Consider the following 20,537-nt stretch of genomic DNA (forward strand, 5'->3'; position numbering starts at 1 on the left):
ATAAGAGTGTTGCAGTAAGTGAGAATAAAAAAACACGTTTTTTCTCGGAATGGTAAAAAGTGGACCTAACCCCTTTTGCAACTAAACTCTTCATTTTTGCCCATGCATGGTCTAAAGTTAAAGTTCCATTAAACACAGGATCACCATCTAAAGAGGATACCCGATATATATTTGAATAAAGTCAGAAATTTGTCATTTATATTTTTCACTAACTTAAGCATTATTATAAAACTTTTTATTGCACATTTTTACATTTCATTTTATACGAAAGTCACGTTTTAAATTATGTTTGATATAACTCTCAAGATATTTAAAGTATAAACGTAAGGTAGTTAATGATAATAGGGTATTGTGTTCGCAGTCATCATTTCACGTGATCTCAAATCATATAATATAATAATGTGACATATAAGCCTACGGATAAAAAAATCAAATGCGTGTGACCTAAGCATTGCAGTACGCTAAAAAATCTGTATTTTCTGTCTATTATAGACATGCTTGAACGACCCTTCAATTTTATCTGCCATTAATTTGCAATACAGGTTTCCGTTGGTCTTGGATCTTATATTGAGCATCTTCGAATTATATCCCTTTAGATAAGACATTCCTACATCAGAACACTCTGACTTGACGTCATTCAACATTTGTCTGAAATGGTCCAGGTCTTTCTTGAAATCCGGTCCGTAAGCCTCGATCTTTTTGCACAGAGATTCATTGAAGCGCCGATGAAGGAGCGTATCTGCTCGGCACAACGCGCGGATCTTAGCCCGAGTTTCCTCCGGCAGTGTATCCTTCACTGCTCGCCTATTCTTTGGAATGTACAAGATATCGGTAAAATTCCAGCAAAATTCTTTCTTCATGACGAGCAAGGATTCGTCGAAGTATTCGTTCACGATAACGAAGTCCAGTTCGTCGACTAGTCGATCGAATGTCCGATTAACAAGCGTTTCGTTGTGAACCTGTTCTGGTTCAATATCCGTACTTAGATCAAATGTTTGACTGTTTCGTGCAAAGTGCCACAGTATATCATCCCCCCTCTTTTTCAGAACATCAATATATACCTCCGGTGTTCGGAGAAATTCATTAATTGCATCGAGCGTTGAATTCTTTTCATCAAATGGTAATTTTAAGGAGCCATTTATTATGATCATCTGGCCATTGGAGTTCGCTACGTCTGAGATAACTTTTCTGAATCCAAACTGATTAAAGGCTGACTCCCATTGGTCGGCTGGATCGCGAACGCTCGAAACATAACGCGTTCCACTGGCCATGAACTGATCCAAGACATCGCGATAAAATCGTACGTGAATTGCACTTGTGTCGTAATTCTTATATCTCGCGTAGTCTCCTTCTTTTACACCAAGAGGTGGGAGCAACTTTTTGACCACGTCAGCTTTTCGTAAGTCCATTGATCTGTAAGTTCAAATTAAGCAGTAGTGATATAAAATATGTATATTTTACAATCCATGATTTGATTGATTTCCATAAATTGCATGTAATTTACTGGCAAAACTTACTTGTGTCGTAATTTCCACTTCAGTAAAACAATAAGAGAAAACAAAAGCTACAACGTTAGAATGTAGAAGTTTCATATGTTATCTACCGAAAGGGATTGGTAAATTGCTCAATTAAGCCCAAGCGTACGCTATGCGATGTCATTACGCTGGGATTCGTTTGCACCAAATTGCCAGTCATAGCTCGGTGGAATCGCATCGCAGATCAGGGGCTTCGTCTGTTAAGGCCCTAAACCGCAAATTGCACCTAAACCGCAAATCGCCGCCTAAGCTTGTAGAAAAAAGTTTAGTCTTGTTTGCTCAATAGCAATGCACTCTTTGTAAACTGTTACATTTTCATCTTCTTTTCCAGAACGGCTGGTCCAATCTTGACCAAACTTGGTAGGAATCATCCCTATGCGTAGGGGATGCAAAGTTGTTCAAGGGATACCTGTAGCCCCCATGGGGGCCCTGGGGGAGGGCCCCCAAGGGAGAAAACACTGTAAATTTCAAAAATCTTCTTCTCCAGATCCAGAAGTAGAACAGTCAAGTTGTTTTGTGTGTAGATACCTTAATAGGCGAAGAATAAAGTTGTTCATGCCAGTTCCTGGGGTGCCCCCCTTGGGGCCCTGTTGGGGCTTAAAAGTCGGGGGTGGGGCACTTCAGGGAAAAAACATGTGTTTTTCTTGTTTCAAAATGGATGGTCAGATATCATTCAAACCTGGTAGGAATTATGCTTAGGTGTAGGGGACACAAAGTTGTTCAAGGGATACCTGTAGCTCCCATGGGAGCCCAGGGGGAGGGCCCCCAAGGGGGAAACCCTGTAAATTTCAGATATCTTCTTCTTCAGATCCAGAAGTAGAACAGTCAAGTTGTTTGGTGTGTAGACACCTTAATAGATGAAGAACAAAAGTTGTTCATGCCAGTTCCAGGGGTAGCCCCCTTGGGGCCCTGTGGGGGCTTAAAATTTGGGGGTGGGGCACTTTAAGGAAAATCCTATTTTTTTTTCTTCTTTTTCAAAATAGATGGTCAAATTTTATCCAAACCTGGCTGAAATCATGCTTACGGGTAGGGGACGCACAGGTGTTTAAATGGTACCCCCTGGACCCTGTGGGGGACATCCAGAGGCAAAACTGTAAATTTCTACTTTTCCTTCTCCAGTTCCAGAAATGGAAGTTGTGTCATGCATAGAATCTTATTGGGTGAAAAATTAAGAATTCTTCATGACAGCTCCTAGGATGACCCCCCTTGGGGCCCTGTGGGGGTTTCGAGTTGGGGGTGGGGCATTTCAATTTCATCAATACCTATTCTTTTGCTACTTGCTTTTATTTCTCTGAACTTGAATACCATCAGCAAACTGTTCACATAAACGTAATTATAATGACAATATTACCACAGATTTTTTTTTTTTTTGTATTCTCCCGCTAAAAAGAAGTGAAATATGACAACTGGGACTATAGTCGTGACTTTCATCATGGAATATAGCTTTGAAGTACGAATCACTTACACAGTCAATCACTTCGGATGACATGCCCTTATCGCTTTCAAAGGACAGTCACTCAATTATGAAAATATTGTTCTCTCAAGGTAGGCCACCGATTGCTGTCATTTCAACAGAATGCTAAATTTAACATGTTTTTCTTGAATGGTGATAAAGGAACTTTGGATTTCAAATTATTTAATTGCAATAATTTTTGGTTGTTGGAATCAGGGCTGCACAGAAGTTAAAAAATGCACATGAATATAATAGTAAACCATGTTTTTGTATCTTGTTCAATACCAAAATCTCTTCAAAGAAATTAAGTTTATATTGTTGGTTAATTGTAAACAAATAAACTATAAATTACTACTACTTCTACTACTACTACTACTACTACTACTACTAGTAGTAGTAGTACTACTACTACTACTACTACTACTACTACTACTACTACTACTACTAGAACTGTACTACTACTGCTTCTACTACTCTTGCTGCCAATAATGATAATTATTGTGACTATAATGATAATGATTATACCAATGATAACGAAGGACCTTGGATGAGTGGTTTCACTCCCCTGGTAACATTTAGTATTAAAGTTTGAAAATTTTTGAAAATAAGCTACTATTACTACTACTACTACTACTACTACCACAAATACTACCACTACTACTACTACTCCTACTACTACTACTACTACTACTACTACTACTACTACTACTACTACTCCTACTCATACTACTACTCCTACTACTACTACTACTACTACTACTACTACTACTACTAAAACTACTACTACTACTACTACTACTACTACTACTCTTACTGCTACTACTACTTCTACTACTGCTACTCTACTACTACTACTACTACTATTTCGTACTGATTATGACTATAATAATATGAGTACATGGCTTCATTACCCTCGTAACATTTTGTACAAGTTTTAAAAAGATTATAATAAATATTTTAAAAATTATTTATAGCGATTCTTTCTTTATTTCCCCCCTTTCATTTCTTCCCTTTTCCTTTTCCTTTGCTTAAACCTACAGGCGTTAGATTATAGGGATACACAAAAAAAAAACACACAAAAAACGGCACTATGTACAGCCCAAGTTGCCCAACTCCCGCCATAACCAAAAGTCCAAAACCAACAAACAAGAAGAACAATAATGATAGCCTTTTAGGGCCCCATGGGAGACCAACTTTATGTTGAATGAGCACCCTGGTAAAATATTTAAATAAATAAATAAATAAACAAATAAATAAATAAATACGTGTATCAACAACATTTCTCATAAAAATGAGATCAGCGCCCTAGTTCTAATTCCTCACTCTTCAACCTCTATCCTTCTGCGATTTATGTTTGCCGCCCTCTGTGTTCACGCCTCTTACGCGCGCACGGTCCTTGTTAATATTCTACATGCTTAGGCGGCAATTTGCGGTTTAGGGCCTTAACATTCGTCTTACAAAGAGTTACGATTGATCCAATCGATTGTAACTCTATGGAAATCCATCAGTGTCATAATTTTTTCTCCAAGAATATGCACAATGTCCTTTGTAAACAAAGAGTAGCACAGTGAAGTATCCAGTGCACAATGAATGCATGAATATACATTAGAGTAAGAAAATATTTTGAACAAACAGACATTTGCTGGCCGTCGTTGCTGGCCGTCCATAGTTGTGATTGATCGGATCAATTGCCACTCTTTGTAAGACGCGGCCCAGCGCACACATTGCAACTGCTCTGTAATGCCTTGCATCATCGTGGCACCTCTCCGTACGCAGCGCAGGCGGAAAATTGGTCGTGACGTCATCGTATCGGACAAATCAATGTGACTCTCCTTATCCTATTGTTTGTACACTGTAAAAACTGTTGTGTTAAAACTGACACCAATTGGTGTTAATAGAGGACCACACCCTGAGGTGTTAAAATTACACCCTATAGATTGAACATAACACCAAAGAGTGTAAATATAACAACCAAAGGTGTACGTTGCAATAACAGTCCTGTAGATGTAAAACTAACACCATCAATTTAACACCGGTGTAGAATAACTGGTGTGGTCCTCTTTGTACACCGGTTAACACCACAGTTTTTGCTGTGTATATGTTGTTTATGCGTTTGATTATGCCGAATAAATAGTGATAATAAATTCTCAAAATCGCAGAACACAGGAAGATTGGACAAGTCAAATGTATTACATTTAAAGGGATTATACTCTGCAATTCTAATTATTTAATTTGTGACGTCATATGCGAGCAACTTTTCTACATGATCGTCTGGTCAAAATCAATTAAATGTCATTTTCTCCGAAAATTAAAAAGGGTTTTTACTGTACCTTCAGTATATTAACTCAGACCCGTTTCTAAAAAAAGTCATCACAAACCATTGAAAAAATGAAATATAAACCCCGTCACACTAGAGGCGGAATGAGCCGGAATGCCGTCGGAATGAAAATTATTTGTACATTCCTGGATATTCGAAGCGCATTCTAAAAATTCTGACTGCATTCTGAGTGCATTCCAGACATTCGGGTCCATTCTTGTGACCGGCCCGAATGTTTTGCTCATGTTCAAAACTTTCGAAGTGCATTCGAAGTGGAGAAATATCGAACGACATTCGAAGTGCATTCTGACTGCTCTCTGACTGCATTCTAAATATTCTTACGACATTCTACATGTTCTAAGTACATTCGAGGCATTCTGATCCGGTTCTGATCGCATTCTAGAGAAAACCGAATCGCATAAAATGCGGCCAGCTGCTGTTGTAACGTTATTTGGCAGTAGAAGTCACCCGGTCATGTCGCAAAAAAGGAAGACATTTTTGCAAAAGTAGTGAATATTTCAAATTCCCTCCCAAATGTGGAACGAATTTTGAAAGTTCTTCATTCCGGCTGGTTCTGCTCGATTCCTGCTGATTCCGAATAAGTGTGACGGGGGTAATACGCATTTTATATTAGATGACATATTGGGCAGCTGCTCATTTATGACGTCTCAAGTCCAAAACTTTAAATTCTAATAACTTTCTTATTCTTTCATGGATTTTCCTCAAACCTTCACCGATATTTTTTGTTATTTATTTTTTATGTTTTGCTATTTTTGCAACAAACTTTTATTCAGGGTGAACTTCCCCTTTAAGTGCCCCCCTCCCCTCTGCATTTACACCACATCTCTGCTATTGTTCGAGAAATGGAATGAATCAGGGGGATCGGAATGGTTTTGAAAAGTGAGAGCCGAGTCGAAAGTATGAGGGGGGGGGGGCAGACTATGAAAGAAGAATTCTGATTGGTTCCTAGTCAGTCTACTGGGCAAAATGGGCATGCAACGATGATTTTGATAGGCCATTGCATTTTACCGATTATTCGACCACCTTATTGTATCACGGAAAAGCGATGTTTACTTTTACGTTTATGTATAGACCGTTTTGGAAAAAGGGGGAGCTGAAGCCCCAACAGACCCCCCCCCCGGCTCAGCAGCCCATGTGAATGAGGGAGAGGGGTTGGGTGATATTGATACAATCAATACCTTGGTCACATTTGCTCTACAGCGGCCGTACGGCGAGTCGAAACGGCCGTCTTAATATTTTTTGTACCAACTACATAATAGGTGGTTTGAACGGCTGTTTTCGACTCTCCGTATACGGCCGCCGTAGAGCAAATGTGACCAAGGTATAAGGGTGAACTTACTCGAAATGCCCCAAAGCTCCATTTTTATTGAAGATAAAAGATGAATTATGGTAGAAGCCAAACCGGTTGAAGAGAGTTTCAAGCGTGGTGGACCCAGTCTTATGAGTTTTGATGTACACAACGTGCTTGATGACGTCACAATGCGAACTCGGTTTAGTGGATTGTGACGTACTTTGGTCCAAAGGCCTTTTCAAAGAGAGAATGCGGAAAGTTAATCGGTTTCGATCTAACAAGTTTAATTCGCGCAGGTTTTTCTGGATGAGAACCTGGGTGTCGATCACGGGGGGTGGGGGGATATATCCCCCAATATTTCAAGTGGGGGGGGGGGATGGCCTGTATTATTAGGCGAGCGGCGAGAGGCCAAAATTTGGGACTTTAATCCCCCCGACTGGATCAAAGCAAAAACATGCATCATTTAGAAGGAAATTTTCTGAATTTTTCAGAACTGAGAGTTAAAAGTGTCGCAGAGTGTAGCTTTACCATGGAAACCAGCGTTGAATAGGCCACGCCCATTTTTGTGATATATGCAAAGCAGCAACTTATTATTTAGATTTGTTAATTAATTATACTAATTTATATATAAATATAGAATTTTCAAGGATAAAATCACTACAGATTGAATGATATGATAATGCCTAGCAACCAAATATATATTTCATACATATTTGATTTCAAAATCGTTGCCTAGCAACAGTTTTTTCCCTAGCAACCATATTCACTTTTCAATATTCTTTAATTTTTTTACCAGATTAATTCATTTTATAATTTTTTAAAGTTTTTAATTTGTAAAAACTAATGAAAAAGGTAAATTTTGATGAAAAAGTGATAAAAGAGGAAGACTAGGATGTATAATGCTTATATGATCATGAAAAGTTACCTTATTGCCGTGTTTGATTAACCCTGCATGTGACGGATTATCACTAAATATATATGTTTGTGTGTATTTACGACTATATGAATCATTTAATGGATATTGTAATATTGTTATAAATCAAATAGATACCCTACTGTGTCATGTTATCTGTTCTAATCTAAATATTTGAGTATTCACAGATTTTTCTGTTACCTATGGAAACCATTTTATGTTGCCTAGCAACAGTATTTTCCCTAGCAACCATCACTTTTTGGCGATATTTCAAGCCTGTAACCTCCACAAAATTCCTGTTTTTGGTCCTCAAAATGCATTTTGTACTATTCTAAGCATTTATTGTGATGATGACAATTAATTTCAACCATCTGGCCAGGAAGTCAGCATATTGAGAGAGGGCATGGCTGTATACAGAAAACTTTTCCTTGGGGGTGGCAAGAAAGTCTCCAAGAAACAAAGCGAGGAAGCAAAGCGACTGGGTTTGGCAAGGGATTCCTTTTCATAGTAAATGGAAGGATATCATGCACACTTAGTGAAATTTGTGAAAATTTTCAGTTAGATACCCTGTGTCAAATTATTTGTACAATCTAAATAATTCAGTATTCATAGAATTTTCTGTTACCTATGGAAACCATTACGTTGTCTAGCAACAGCATTTTACCTAGCAACCATCACTTTTTCGCGATATTTCAAGCCTGTAACCTCCACAAAATTCCTGTTTTTGGTCCTCAAAATGCATTTTGTACTATTCTAAGCATTTATTGTGATGATGACAATTAATTTCAGTCATCTGGCCAGGCAGTCAGCATATTGAGAGAGGGCATGGCTGTATACAGAAAACTTTTCCTTGGGGGTGGCAAGAAAGTCTCCAAGAAACAAAGCGAGGAAGCAAAGCGACTGAGTTTGGCAAGGGATGCTTTTTCATAGTAAATGGAAGGATATCATGCACACTTTTGGTGAATTTTGTGAAAATTTTTAGTTAGATGCCCTGTGTCAAGTTATCTATTATAATCTAAATAATTCAGTATTCATAGAATTTTCTGTTACCTATGGAAACCATTACGTTGCCTAGCAACAGCATTTTACCTAGCAACCATCACTTTTCGGCGATATTTCAAGCCTGCAACCTCCCCCAAATTCCCTTTCTTAGTCCTCAAAATGCATCTTATACTATTCTTAGCATTGATTGTGGTGATGACAATTAATTTCAGCCATTTGGCCAGGCAGTCGGTATATTAAGAGAGGGCATGGGTGTATACAGAAAACTTTTCTTTGGAGTGGCAAGCCGACTAAAAGTCCCTGATTAACAAAGCGAGGAAGCACAGCGACCAAGTTTGGCAATGGACGCTTATTCATAGTAAATGGAAGGATATAATGCTCACTTTTGGTGAATTTTGTGAAAATTTTCAGTTTAAAAATGCATCTTTTCGCTGCGTACGGCCATGGTAGAGGAAATGAGTATTATTAACAGTATCATTTAGTTTGTTATTTGGAACATTTTATTATACATTTTAGGAAAAATAATATATATATCCAAGACCAACCAATAAGTCTTAAAGTGTATCCAAGACCAGCCAATAAGTCTTAGAGTGCCCGCCATGGGAAAACGGAAATATTTATCTTGTGGAAATATAGTGATTGTGAACTCGAAAGCTAAACTTGTACTTTATGAGGTTTCTACTAAAATATGTAAATCACAATGATCTATCAAAGTTTCTATCTGCAATTCTGGCAACTCTGTACATTGTGAACTCAAAAACTAATTACTTTATGAGGTTCCTACTAAAATATGTAAATCACAATGAACTATCAAAGTTTCTATCTGCAATTCTGGCAATTTTCCTGTGTTGTTGGAAGTTTTTTTTTCTTTTTTGTTGTTGTTATTATACCAATGGATGGGCAATAGGACAGTTTAACACAGTAGTATACTTGCAGACCTTCAAACATGATTGCTGGTTTATCTGCACAACTTGATGAAAAAACCTTTTCAATGATCACCTGCCATGATTTAAACACAGATCAAAAGATCCTCAGTATGTCGAATGTACCAACTAGACAACAAAAATTACTCTAATCTGTGCCTGTTGCTCACTAGAACCGATTAGTCTCTGTACATTAGTGGGCATTACATTACTGATTCCAGCAGTTCATTAGCAGGTCAAATATCTGTTTAAGTAGAATTAATTAGGTAAGCCTGTCATCAAGATAAATGGCAAAGTCCTAACCATAGAACTTATGAGTACATTGTATTCCCAATTAATTTCTTTCTATAACTCCAAACTAATCTCTCTCCCTTTCTCGAGAAGCCACCTCCGATCAAGAAAATGTAATTATTGGGGATTTCAACAGTCACAGCATTATCTGGGGGTATGGAGGAACCAACGAGATGGAGAACTTGTGGAGAACTGGTCAGATGCAAATCAGATTGCATCACCCAACAAAATGTGACAAAGTTGTGCTTAACCCTCTCCCGCACACTCAACATCAACCTATTTGGCTGAAGGTGAATGAAGCCATCACTCTACGCACACTTCCCTTTCACAGATGTTTCACCATGAAGAAAGCAATCTGGGAGCAGTTTGTCATAGATCCGGATAACTATCCACAGGATCTTCCAGCACTCCCTACTCATTACGACACATTTGAAAAGCTATTGAAGAAATCATCAGAGAAGAATATTCCACGAGGATGCTGTACAAACTATTCTCCGGGCTTGACGAATGATGAAGCTGCTGTACAGTAAATATTTCAGGAGCTTTGAGAATGACCCCTTTGGTGCCGATACACTTGAATGTGGGGGAAATTGACAACTGCCATAATGGATAATAAAAAAGAAAGTGACAGTAATTTAATAAATCAATGGACATGACTCACAACAGCAGAAAACCCGGGGAAAACGATTCGGATCCTTGAAAAACGATTCAATATATACCCATAGTGACCACCGACCAAGTGGCCCACTACCTTCTTGTGTACAGTCAAGGTAACCCTATTTATTGCCCACGAAGGGCCAACCTCCCTTAAATAAAAGTGCAGTGACAGTCTCCCAACTAAGAGTCATTTAAATTCACAAGACCATTCAGCCTGAACGTCTTGTCTGCTTGTGCTAGGCTATCAAAGGGAACAATTAAGAGCAACAAGGTACCTGGATTAGATGATGTCCTCTGTGAGCAGATCACCCTCCTTGGACCAATGGCTGCTGACATGTTAATCCACTGTTTGCATGAAGAAAAAAAAAACAATGGCAAGAGGAAAGTTAGGGTAGTTGCCAAAGTCGAGCCAGGCAAAGACCCAATCAGAGTTACAGAAAAATCTCTCTACTCTGTCGTGTCTGTCACACATACAAGCCCTTTGAAAAGCTCCTGCTTAACCGCATTGTTCCCTTTGTGACTGAGTTCTTCATTCCAGTAGAATCAGGCCAGTAAAGTCCTTTACTTATCAAGTACTGAATCTGACTCGGTACATCAGATGGTTTGAGGAAGGTCTGAAAACTAGAGCAGCCTTTGTTAACTTAACTGCAGCTTATGAAACAGTTAATCGTGGGGTAGGCCTTCTTACGAGGAAAGTCATTGTGGTGACAAAGGAAGTCAAGTTGACAAGGCTAATTCAAAAAATGCTGAAACCGGTTGTGAATCTCAGTGGTTCCAGTAGCAAATGGTGGAGGCAGAAATGGTCTCCCACAAAGAAGTGTCCTTGCCCAACTCCTCTTTAACATCTACACAGACGACCAAGTAATCCGTCTGTATGCTATAATAAAGAGTAGATGATCTTTACCTATTGTGTGGCACAGTCCCCCAGATATAGAGGTATCAGCACGGGTGGAAAAAAGAGCAAAAAGATGTCCTTCTTCTTCCACTCTCTAACTATGAACCTGACACAAAGAGACTGGAATCAAGACAATTTCCTTCACTTGACTGAATCCCTTGATAGCTATGCACACAGTCAAAGGATTGCCTAGGGACAAACCACCTCCAGTCTGTGACGCAAAAGCTTTCCATGTGACCTACGAATCACGACCCAGGTTCAAATGACAATTGGCCATCCTGGCTATGTATTACATATGGTCTGGAACAAAAAGGTGCAAAGTCCTTAATATGCAGTTCGGGGCTACAGCAGGGATGCAGACACTATCTACGACTGAGGAGAGGATCAGACAGTGCATCACCTTTTGGTCTGCCCCCCCCCCCCTTCTACCAGAGCCGTGCGCTGCCAAAGATCTGGAGTCACTCAACCCAAAAGCCAGATCATGCTTGAACCCTCTACTACAAAGGACTTGTGTCGTTACCCGAGAAGATGGGCACAGCGCAAATATTGCCCTTTAAAATCATTCAGTACAGTATGACCAAATGAAAGCAAATGTGTGCAGGAGTTTGTTTCTCCAATAGGTGGCTTTTAAGGGGGTATGTAGATATTGGGTAAGATTGTTAGCATCAAATATCTTTGCTCTTTCACTGACAAATTGTAAATTTCCCCTTAAAACACTAACATTCAGAATATAGGCACCGTTTTCAGCAAAGTTTTGGCCTCACCATGGACCTAGGTCCATGGCCTAACCGACAACCCCATCAGGAACCAATTAAGTCCCTGTCCCCTCCCCCATCCAACAACCCATGACCAAATAATCATTTTTTCCCCCAAATGTCAGATTACCATAAATAGGTGTATTCTACCAGTCAGATAATTAATGACAGACTTCTTCTTAGCTCATTAAAGATGTCATGTCCTGATAATGGTAGCTTTCCTGTGAAAAGACTCGAGTGCAGTGGCAAAGGCAGTGGCAGTTCAAAGCTCTGGTAGGGGGGGGGGGGTATGCCAAAAAAGTGTTGTATCCTGTGATCATCCTTACAGTTGCAGGAAGTTTCTACAATCCTATTGTAGCCCCATGGGCTGTTCAACAAGATCAGGTAGGCCATTCTTCACTTGGACCTGGAGAGTAACGTACTAAGTCCGTAGGTGAGATTGTGCATCACAGACTGGAGATTGTTAGACCAGTGGGTGACGCTTTTATGCGAGCAGAGTCATCAAGGGATTCTATTGAGCAGAGAAAACTGTGTCTAGATGTGAGTCTCGTTGCAGGCTCATGATTGACGAGTGGAAAACTATGTTCTTGATTGTTTTTTTCTTTCATCTGTGCTGATGACTTCTCTTCTGACGTACGGTGGGCGCAATAATACCTAGTAGGTAAAGATTACCCACTTCTTTTAGTCACAGGCAGTCAGTGATGGCTCTGCAAGCTCCATTCAAGATTTGGGGTCAATATTTAGCACCAAGGGCTGCGTACTCAGCAGTGCAGAAGCATAAAGTCAGAGTTGTGGTCCGGGGCTGTGGTACAGAGAGATTTGGCATCTATCAATTCCCCATATGTTTCCCAGCTTCTTCAGAATGATATTCCTTTGCTCCAAATTTTGCATTTGTTTTGGCAGCATGTTCTTTGTATGAAAAAATAACGGTCTATAATGACGCCAAGGTAGGTTGGCTTGTTACCACCTGATCCTCAGTTTTTGATCTGCTCTCTGTTCTTAAGGTGGAATACACAAAGTTTGAGTCTTTCTGGATCGGAACATAGATGATTTATAGCACAGTAAGGAGTTAAACTTGCCAGATCATCACTGAGTCCGTTTTGGCACACTGAGGAGTGATTATTACTTTAGAGATTATTGTTCAATTCAATGTTTTTCTACTCCATTCAAGTAGTGATACAAAATTATGGCTGTAATTTAAATGTTCCAGCCTTATCATTTGAAGAATCATCATTACAAATGCAGATGCATTTGTATTATTAGTATCAGCATGTTTTACCAATACTGTAGATATATCATCCCAATTTTCATTTTCAGATATTTTCTCAGAAATATTTCTTATACCATGGATGTGTTTGAAGATTTACATTGATCTAAATCTCCACGGAACGAACAGTAGCGTTAGTTTGAGCCCAACAATCATGACAATAGAGGCATCTGTACCTGTTTTCTGAAGCTTTACCCATGTCAACGTCCTTTACATAATTATGTATGCATGTTGAGAGGAATCCTTTTTTTAAAACTGAGTATTTAAGGCATCAGTTTTTAACCATCGCAGTCACTGACACTATCGCTGTAGCAGAAAATACCCGAAAGACAACATCAAAGATTACATAAGCTGATATGCCTCCTCTCTATATTCTGGGACTTTTGTTGTATGCCCCATCCTGGTTGTCTCTATTCAGCAGATGTGTGCAAACCTCATGACATATTACATGACACTTAGACATAGAAAACATCTCCCACTTTAGTAAGCCTTTCTATCCTTAATGGTTTTATTGTCCTTTTCTTGGCCTGATCGGGAATGATAGCTCAGTCGATAGACATGATAGATCGGGGGTTTCGGATTCCGGTGACCTGGATTGATTCTCACTTGGTGAATTAGTGCTCTTTTTTAAGGCACATCCTCATCTCATTACCAGGTCTTGGAGAGGACATTAAGCCGTCGGTCCTCTAGTTGTTTGCTTACAAGCATTCATGCTTTCTTAGCAATCGGGTCAAAAACATCATATTAAGGTGGTGCCGTGGCCGAGTGGTCTAAGGCGCCTGACTAAGGCGCCGCGGCACCTATTCCCGTGAGCAAGGCAGTTGATCTACAATGCTCTTTCATCCTGCTTTCAAATAAATGGAAATGCTCTATGCATTATTGGTAACTAGGTGTGCACTTGTTTAAAAAAAAAATATTAAGGCTTAAGATCCCAAGTTTTCATACTTTCATCCTTCTGATTTCTTGACAGTTATCAGATTGAAAGTGACATAATAAATTCCCTGTGATTAAACTTCTGACACCTATTAATAGTATTAAAGTTTCATCAGAAACTTGTCGAACTCACAGCTTTGGCATCTTTGGGCTACAACCTCAACACAGACACAACTTTGGAGGATGGATATATGCATGGGTGATTAGGTACTATTTGACAAGAGAGATCCATTTGTTAACCATTCCATATTCACTCGAAGAAAGTAATCTACATGTAAATATGCAGCCAAAAGCCTTTGCCAATGACCTAACTGAGTACTAGTATAGGAGGGCCCTGAAATTGAAAAAAAAAATATCTGTACAAGTCTTAGGTGAAGGCCCACTGTATGATCAAAGTTTTAATCAGGGACTTTGCCTAAATAGTAGTGTTGTCCATTTTATCATATCATCAATGCTATACCTACTGTAGCAAACTAAAAAATAAAGAAAAATGCTATGTACCTAGCAACTATTTCAGTTTCAGTTTATGAATCATCCAAACCATATTATTCTATTTTTATCTGCAAAAACATTTAAATTTCTCTTTGAAGCTGCTCTTTTTTAAATGATAAAGTTTAAATACCATGCTCATGTTTAGAATAGGTAGACAAGCAATATACATACAAGGATAGATGATTTCTTTTTAGAAATAAGAGAAATAAAGGGATGTCCTTCAATTTACCATTGCCAGTATGCATGTAGGTATATTATTGTACAAATGGTACTGTACACTTAAAGGTGGATTATTTCCCCCAAATTCGTTAGGGGAGAAACATATCGTTGCTAAGGTAAATAGTGTTGCTAGGCAATGAAATTGTGTCATTACATAATGGTAAAATCCGGAATATTGTTTGCCAATCGATAACAAACTATGATATGTTAATTCTCTCAATATTTTTACTCTAAGGCACAACTTCATCAACACATTTAGCCGAGATGAAGAGTGGTAACATAGCCGTTGCTAGGGAATATTGTTTCTGGGCAACACATTTGACTCCATGGAAGCTATAAAATAGACAGTTTGTTGAATGATTACTGAAAACGAGTTTGTAGACATCTATAATGATAATTGTTTCAGGATTATTGCTCATAATGGACTATTTTCCACAGATTTGTCCAGGGAAAAGAGTGTTAATATAGTCGTTGCTATGGAAAATAGTCGTTGCTAGGCAACAAATTGGTATCCATGGATAATGTGAAATGGTCATTATGTTGTTGTTCTATTGAAGACAAGATAATTGATCAGGAATTATTCACTCAATCAACGTTTTCTCCACAAAATAGTATAAAGTATGTGCCTTGTACGTACATGTATCTGTAACAATGTAGTCAAAATGAACAATAAAATGGCGATTTGTACGATGTGAAGGGGTGTGTCCGGTTGAGCATAGCAAATTAATTTAAGGTTCTTAATAGCTTAAATGGGGGTTTTCAGTTCTTTATATTATTTTTAAATAATAATTTATGTAATTTCATTGGTGTAACTTACTTGGTTTAATTCAACCTAGTTAAAAAGTTAAAAGTTTGGTTTGAAATGGAAAAATAAGTGGTTTCCTTAAGGAGCTAAATGGTTGCTATGGAAAGTTATGTTGCTAGGCAACAATTTCTGAGAAAATGTTCATAAAATTCATGCTAAGTTGTTTTTCAGTAATTCTTCTTACAATATATAGTAGATCTAGCCTTTGAAAATAAGAAAAAATACCTGATAATCTAAATTAATAGGTAAAAAATCAATATTCGTGATAAATATTCAATAAGTATCTAAAATGGGCGTGGCTTGTTCAAGGCTGGTTTCCATGGTGATGCTACACATTACGGCATTTTTAATGCCCAATTCCGGAAAATTCAGAAAATTTCCTTTAATTTGATGTATGATTTTGCTTTGATCCAGCCGGGGGGATTAAAGTCAAGAAATAAGGCACTTTTTGGCTTCTGGCCGCTCATCTATATCATTCCCCCCCCCCCAATTATTTAGGGTACAAAAATTATAATAATAGTAATGAAAAAATGAAGTTTGATCATGATGATTAAAGTGATTATTATAGTATGCCACCAATAAGTTTGTTTCCCTCGCAATTTGCGTATATTGTTATTAAATAAAAACATTCTTTTCCAGGACTTTTAAACAGATGGGTGGAGGTTAAAAATGAAAAAGAATGAAATGTTTATGTATATGAAAGTTTTAACACATGACATAAAAGGACCCCGACGAAAAACTTTTGTTGATAGGGTGTTCCATCCCACCAGTGGTGAATAAATTAATTTTAATAAATCAATTAATTCAAAAGGGTGGAAAAATAAACGGGAGTAAAAGGGTGGCAAGATAAACGGGGGAAACCGCATGGACGTAAATCCCAGAGGGGTAGATCTTGAAAAAGTACAAATAACTTTTCTCAGATTTACCCCTCCTCACATCCAAGTGCATGATGATTGTCCCATTTAATCTACAACCCTTTTGAATATCGCTCCATATTTGTTATGTAAAAAAGGGAATCGCCAGGCATCGCTGTCATAAAAAGTTATTGTAATAAAATTCCAATGTGCGAAATAACAAGCTACCAAGAATTTCTCTTTGCGCATATGTAACAAAACGCGCTGGTCATAAAACATGTAAAAGCTCTTGATCAAGTTATCCTGATTTTATCGCGGACATATCTGAGGCTAAAAATTGATGCAAAGCGTAAAAAGTATTCAAAAATAACAAACTTCTTTCAAGCAACCCCAAGCAAGAAAGCAGAAAAAGAATTGAGAAAGGAATCTGAAAGTCCACTGCAAGAAAAAGAAACAGTTAGTATAAGTGAATTAGAATCGGCATCAACTAGTACCACATTGGAAAGGAAAGGTGAAGAAATCTTCCATGATGATGAACCAAATCACCCTCAAGATTGTTCGATCATTCCCCCAAAAGAGACAAAATCACAAAAGATATACTTTCAGAAGAAGTGGTTGACCAGATATCCATGGCTCCATTACCAACCGGAGATCCAAGGAGTGACTTGTTTCGAGTGCACGGGCTGAAGTTATGGGAATCTTGACATTATCAAAGAAACGAGATCCAGCCTTCATTTCTGATAGATTCAACAATTAGAAAAAGGCTACTAAACGTTTCAATGGGCACCAGATGTCAGAAACCCACAGGTTTTCGGTGGCTCAGCTTAAGGCCCAGAAAAATCCATCAATTGACAGTCAACTCAACAAGCAGATCAAAGAACAGCAAGATACTGCTCGCCACTCTCTTGTCAGGATATGAGGTATCTTCTGCGACAAGGAATGCCCTTTAGACGGAGGAATGCCGATGAAGGCAATCTGGAGCAATTGCTTAAGGTTTTGTCTGATGGTGATCATCAGTTAAACTCATACTTGAAACACACAACGAAATTTACTTCTCCAACATCCCAGGAAGAGATCATTCAAATCATTGCACACAAAGTAGGCCGAGAAGTTGTTAAGAACATTGGAGAGCATGGCATATATGGAATCATGGTTGATGGCACACAGGATGTTTCAGGAATGGAGCAGGAAGCAATTTGCTTCAGACACATTGACACAAACTTTGATGTTCATGAGAGTTTTGTGGGTTTGTACAACATCCCTGATACCTGCAGCGAAACCATTGCAAACGTGATATTTGATGTCATGACGCGTCTTCAGTTGAACCCCAAAAATCTCAGAGCACAGACTTACGACGGCGCTGCAAATATGAAAGGGAAGCACAACGGATGCCAAGCAAAAGTGAAGTCAAATCAACCGCTTGCTCTTCATTTCCACTGTGCCTCCCACATGGCGAATCTTGTCCTCGAGCATGCTGTGACAGCTTGCCAGCCGATTCGTGATGCCATCCAATGGTGCAATGACCTCGGAGTTCTACTCAAGAGATCTGGAAAATACAAGGTTAGATTCAATTTCCGAATATATTACTCGAAAAGAGTCACTATAGTATGAATTAAATATAAAAAAACCTGCCCACTAAGAAAACTCATTTTCCCTTAAGGCCACTCTTCATCGATTTGCAAAAATTATGACACCATTTTGGCGAAGTAATGGAATGTGTTCATTTTAGAAAGCAGAGATAATATTGTTTGAATAAATAGGATTCCAACTATATAATATTTAGACATGATTAGTTATGATGGGGGTTACTGATGGGCAATTTAAAAGTATATGGATATGAACCCATAATGTAGGCTAAAAAGAAAAAAAAACAAGATATTGCCAGTCGGGTTAGATTTAAGAGAGAAGTTGTATACATGCATGCTCAATAAACAGATCACTTTGTACTTGGTCCAGACAATTTTTGTCCTTTTTTTCGTATGAGTTTAGAATAGGTTTACTTGTAACACAAATTGAATTTTCAAAAAATTATATAGTACACTGCAACAATGAAGGAATTTCCAAGAACACCATGCATATCAACCACTCCCAAATGTCTGAACTTGTGATTTTAGTGGGGGTAATGCCGGGATAATGTTGAAAGATCCCCATCCACAAGAACATTTGTGTCAATCACCCCCCCCCCCCCCACCAAGAATACCGATCGACACCCATGATGAGAACAGAAAACCGCACGAAGCATCGGGAGCCATCTTGCAATTATTCTATCATTGCGAGTAAATTATAGTACTCGCAAGTTTCCTCTTGTGAATCATATGATCCGAGACTCTGCGCGAGGTTTTGTTTAAATCTCGCGCGTTGACGATAGACAAAGAAAAGCTGGGGTTCGTTTCATAAAGGACTTGCAACTGTTGGAACTTTGCCATTATGGCAACTACCATGGTAACAGGGCTCATCAGCCAATCAGAATCAAGGTTGCCATGGTAGTTACAACAGTTGTAACTAAATTTATGAAACGGGCCGCGGGTGGTACGGGTAAATTAATCCATTGCGCAAGCTAGCGCACTCATGTCCAAAGACTATGTTTTTGCGGGTCCAGAAAGATCGCGATGCTTGGTCCAATGTGAATCAAGATGAGGAAAGATCGCGATAAGCTCAATTAATCGCGGTATTTCAAATGAGAATGGTTATATTGACACATACAGATAAGGCGTCTCCAGACCGATTAAATCGATCTAGACGTTTCCAATGCCATTTGGATTCGACTCCGTTAATTGGTGTGATTATACAATCATGATAGATTCTTTGAAATATCGACATGAAATATCTGTATAAAAAGATTCTTTTCAAATTTGACTACTACAGGATGATCTAGCTATCAACAAAGTTCTTGTCAAAATTGAGAGGACTTGATAGTTTTACCCTGTGTATTTTCTGTAAGGCTTTCAAGGCCTTCGAGGGGAAAAAGAGTTACCCGGTTATAGCTGTGTAAATCTGTTGTGTAAGAAAATTATTTTACTCAATCTTTCTCAGAATATTACATACGTCTTGGTTCATTGAGGATTTTCAAGTTCGGTATGAGTTGTGGAAGCACAATTTAGCGCGCACAATCTTCTGATCATGCGCAGAGTGGAACTACGAACTGGCTTATTAATTGGACTAAAGTGCATGTTAATTGTGCAAAAGGAATGAAAATGAAATGGGTATTAGACCAACTTGTTATTAGACGAAATGGTCATAGTCGAACTTGTGATTAGACGAAGTGATGATTGGACCAAATGGTTATTGGACCGAATGGATTGTTAGACGAAATGTTGACGGACGGAATGGCATTAGACTAAATGAAGGTAGACCGTGTAGTGAGTGGACGAATTCGGCAATTTATACCCGTTTCCAATTAAATATATATTTTCTTTTCCTTTACCTTTGTCGAATAATCGAGATGTAGTTTCTAAGAGCCGGATAGTGATCTCCAAGTCCTTCTTTCTGATTTACCAACATGATTACCAGTAATGACAAAATCGTCAGAAGCCCTAACACTACCAGTTTTCCTTTTGGCTCCATCGTCACGTGATGCACTTGTTCAATGAACCAGAAGATGTCTAGTTGGGAGAGAGGGAGGGGGAATGTTTAATGTAAAATATGACGTTACAAACCCAATTTAATGTATGTCACGTTATATATATTCCTGTGTGCACGCGTTTCCAATTAAATATATTTATATATATATATTTATATCCAATTTATAATTAAATATATTTGTATTTAAATCTATGTTAACACGGGTATATATATATATATATATATATAAAGATATATATATATATTGTAAAGAAATGGATGAAGAGAACAATGGTAGGCGTAGCTTAAATCAAGGTTCCCAGAGCTATGCCCTTTGGAATAATTGGTGATGC

The 20,537-nt window shown here is 38.4% G+C and overlaps 1 protein-coding gene across 1 annotated transcript; it reads right to left on the reverse strand.

Annotated features, from left to right (window-relative positions):
• Positions 1-216: 216 nt before the first annotated feature.
• LOC121417007 (galactosylceramide sulfotransferase-like) lies at positions 217-20,219 on the reverse strand. The gene is made up of 3 exons (XM_041610544.1): positions 20,048-20,219; positions 6,666-6,851; positions 217-1,413 (listed from the first exon to the last, which is right to left on the reverse strand). Exons 1-3 carry the CDS (start codon positions 20,185-20,187, stop codon positions 462-464), a joined length of 1,278 nt encoding a protein of 425 aa, XP_041466478.1. The 5' UTR covers positions 20,188-20,219; the 3' UTR covers positions 217-461.
• Between the last annotated feature and the right edge of the window lie 318 nt (positions 20,220-20,537).

Source organism: Lytechinus variegatus, chromosome 6 (genome assembly GCF_018143015.1).
Source record: "Lytechinus variegatus isolate NC3 chromosome 6, Lvar_3.0, whole genome shotgun sequence".
Taxonomy (NCBI): Eukaryota; Metazoa; Echinodermata; class Echinoidea; order Temnopleuroida; family Toxopneustidae; genus Lytechinus; species Lytechinus variegatus.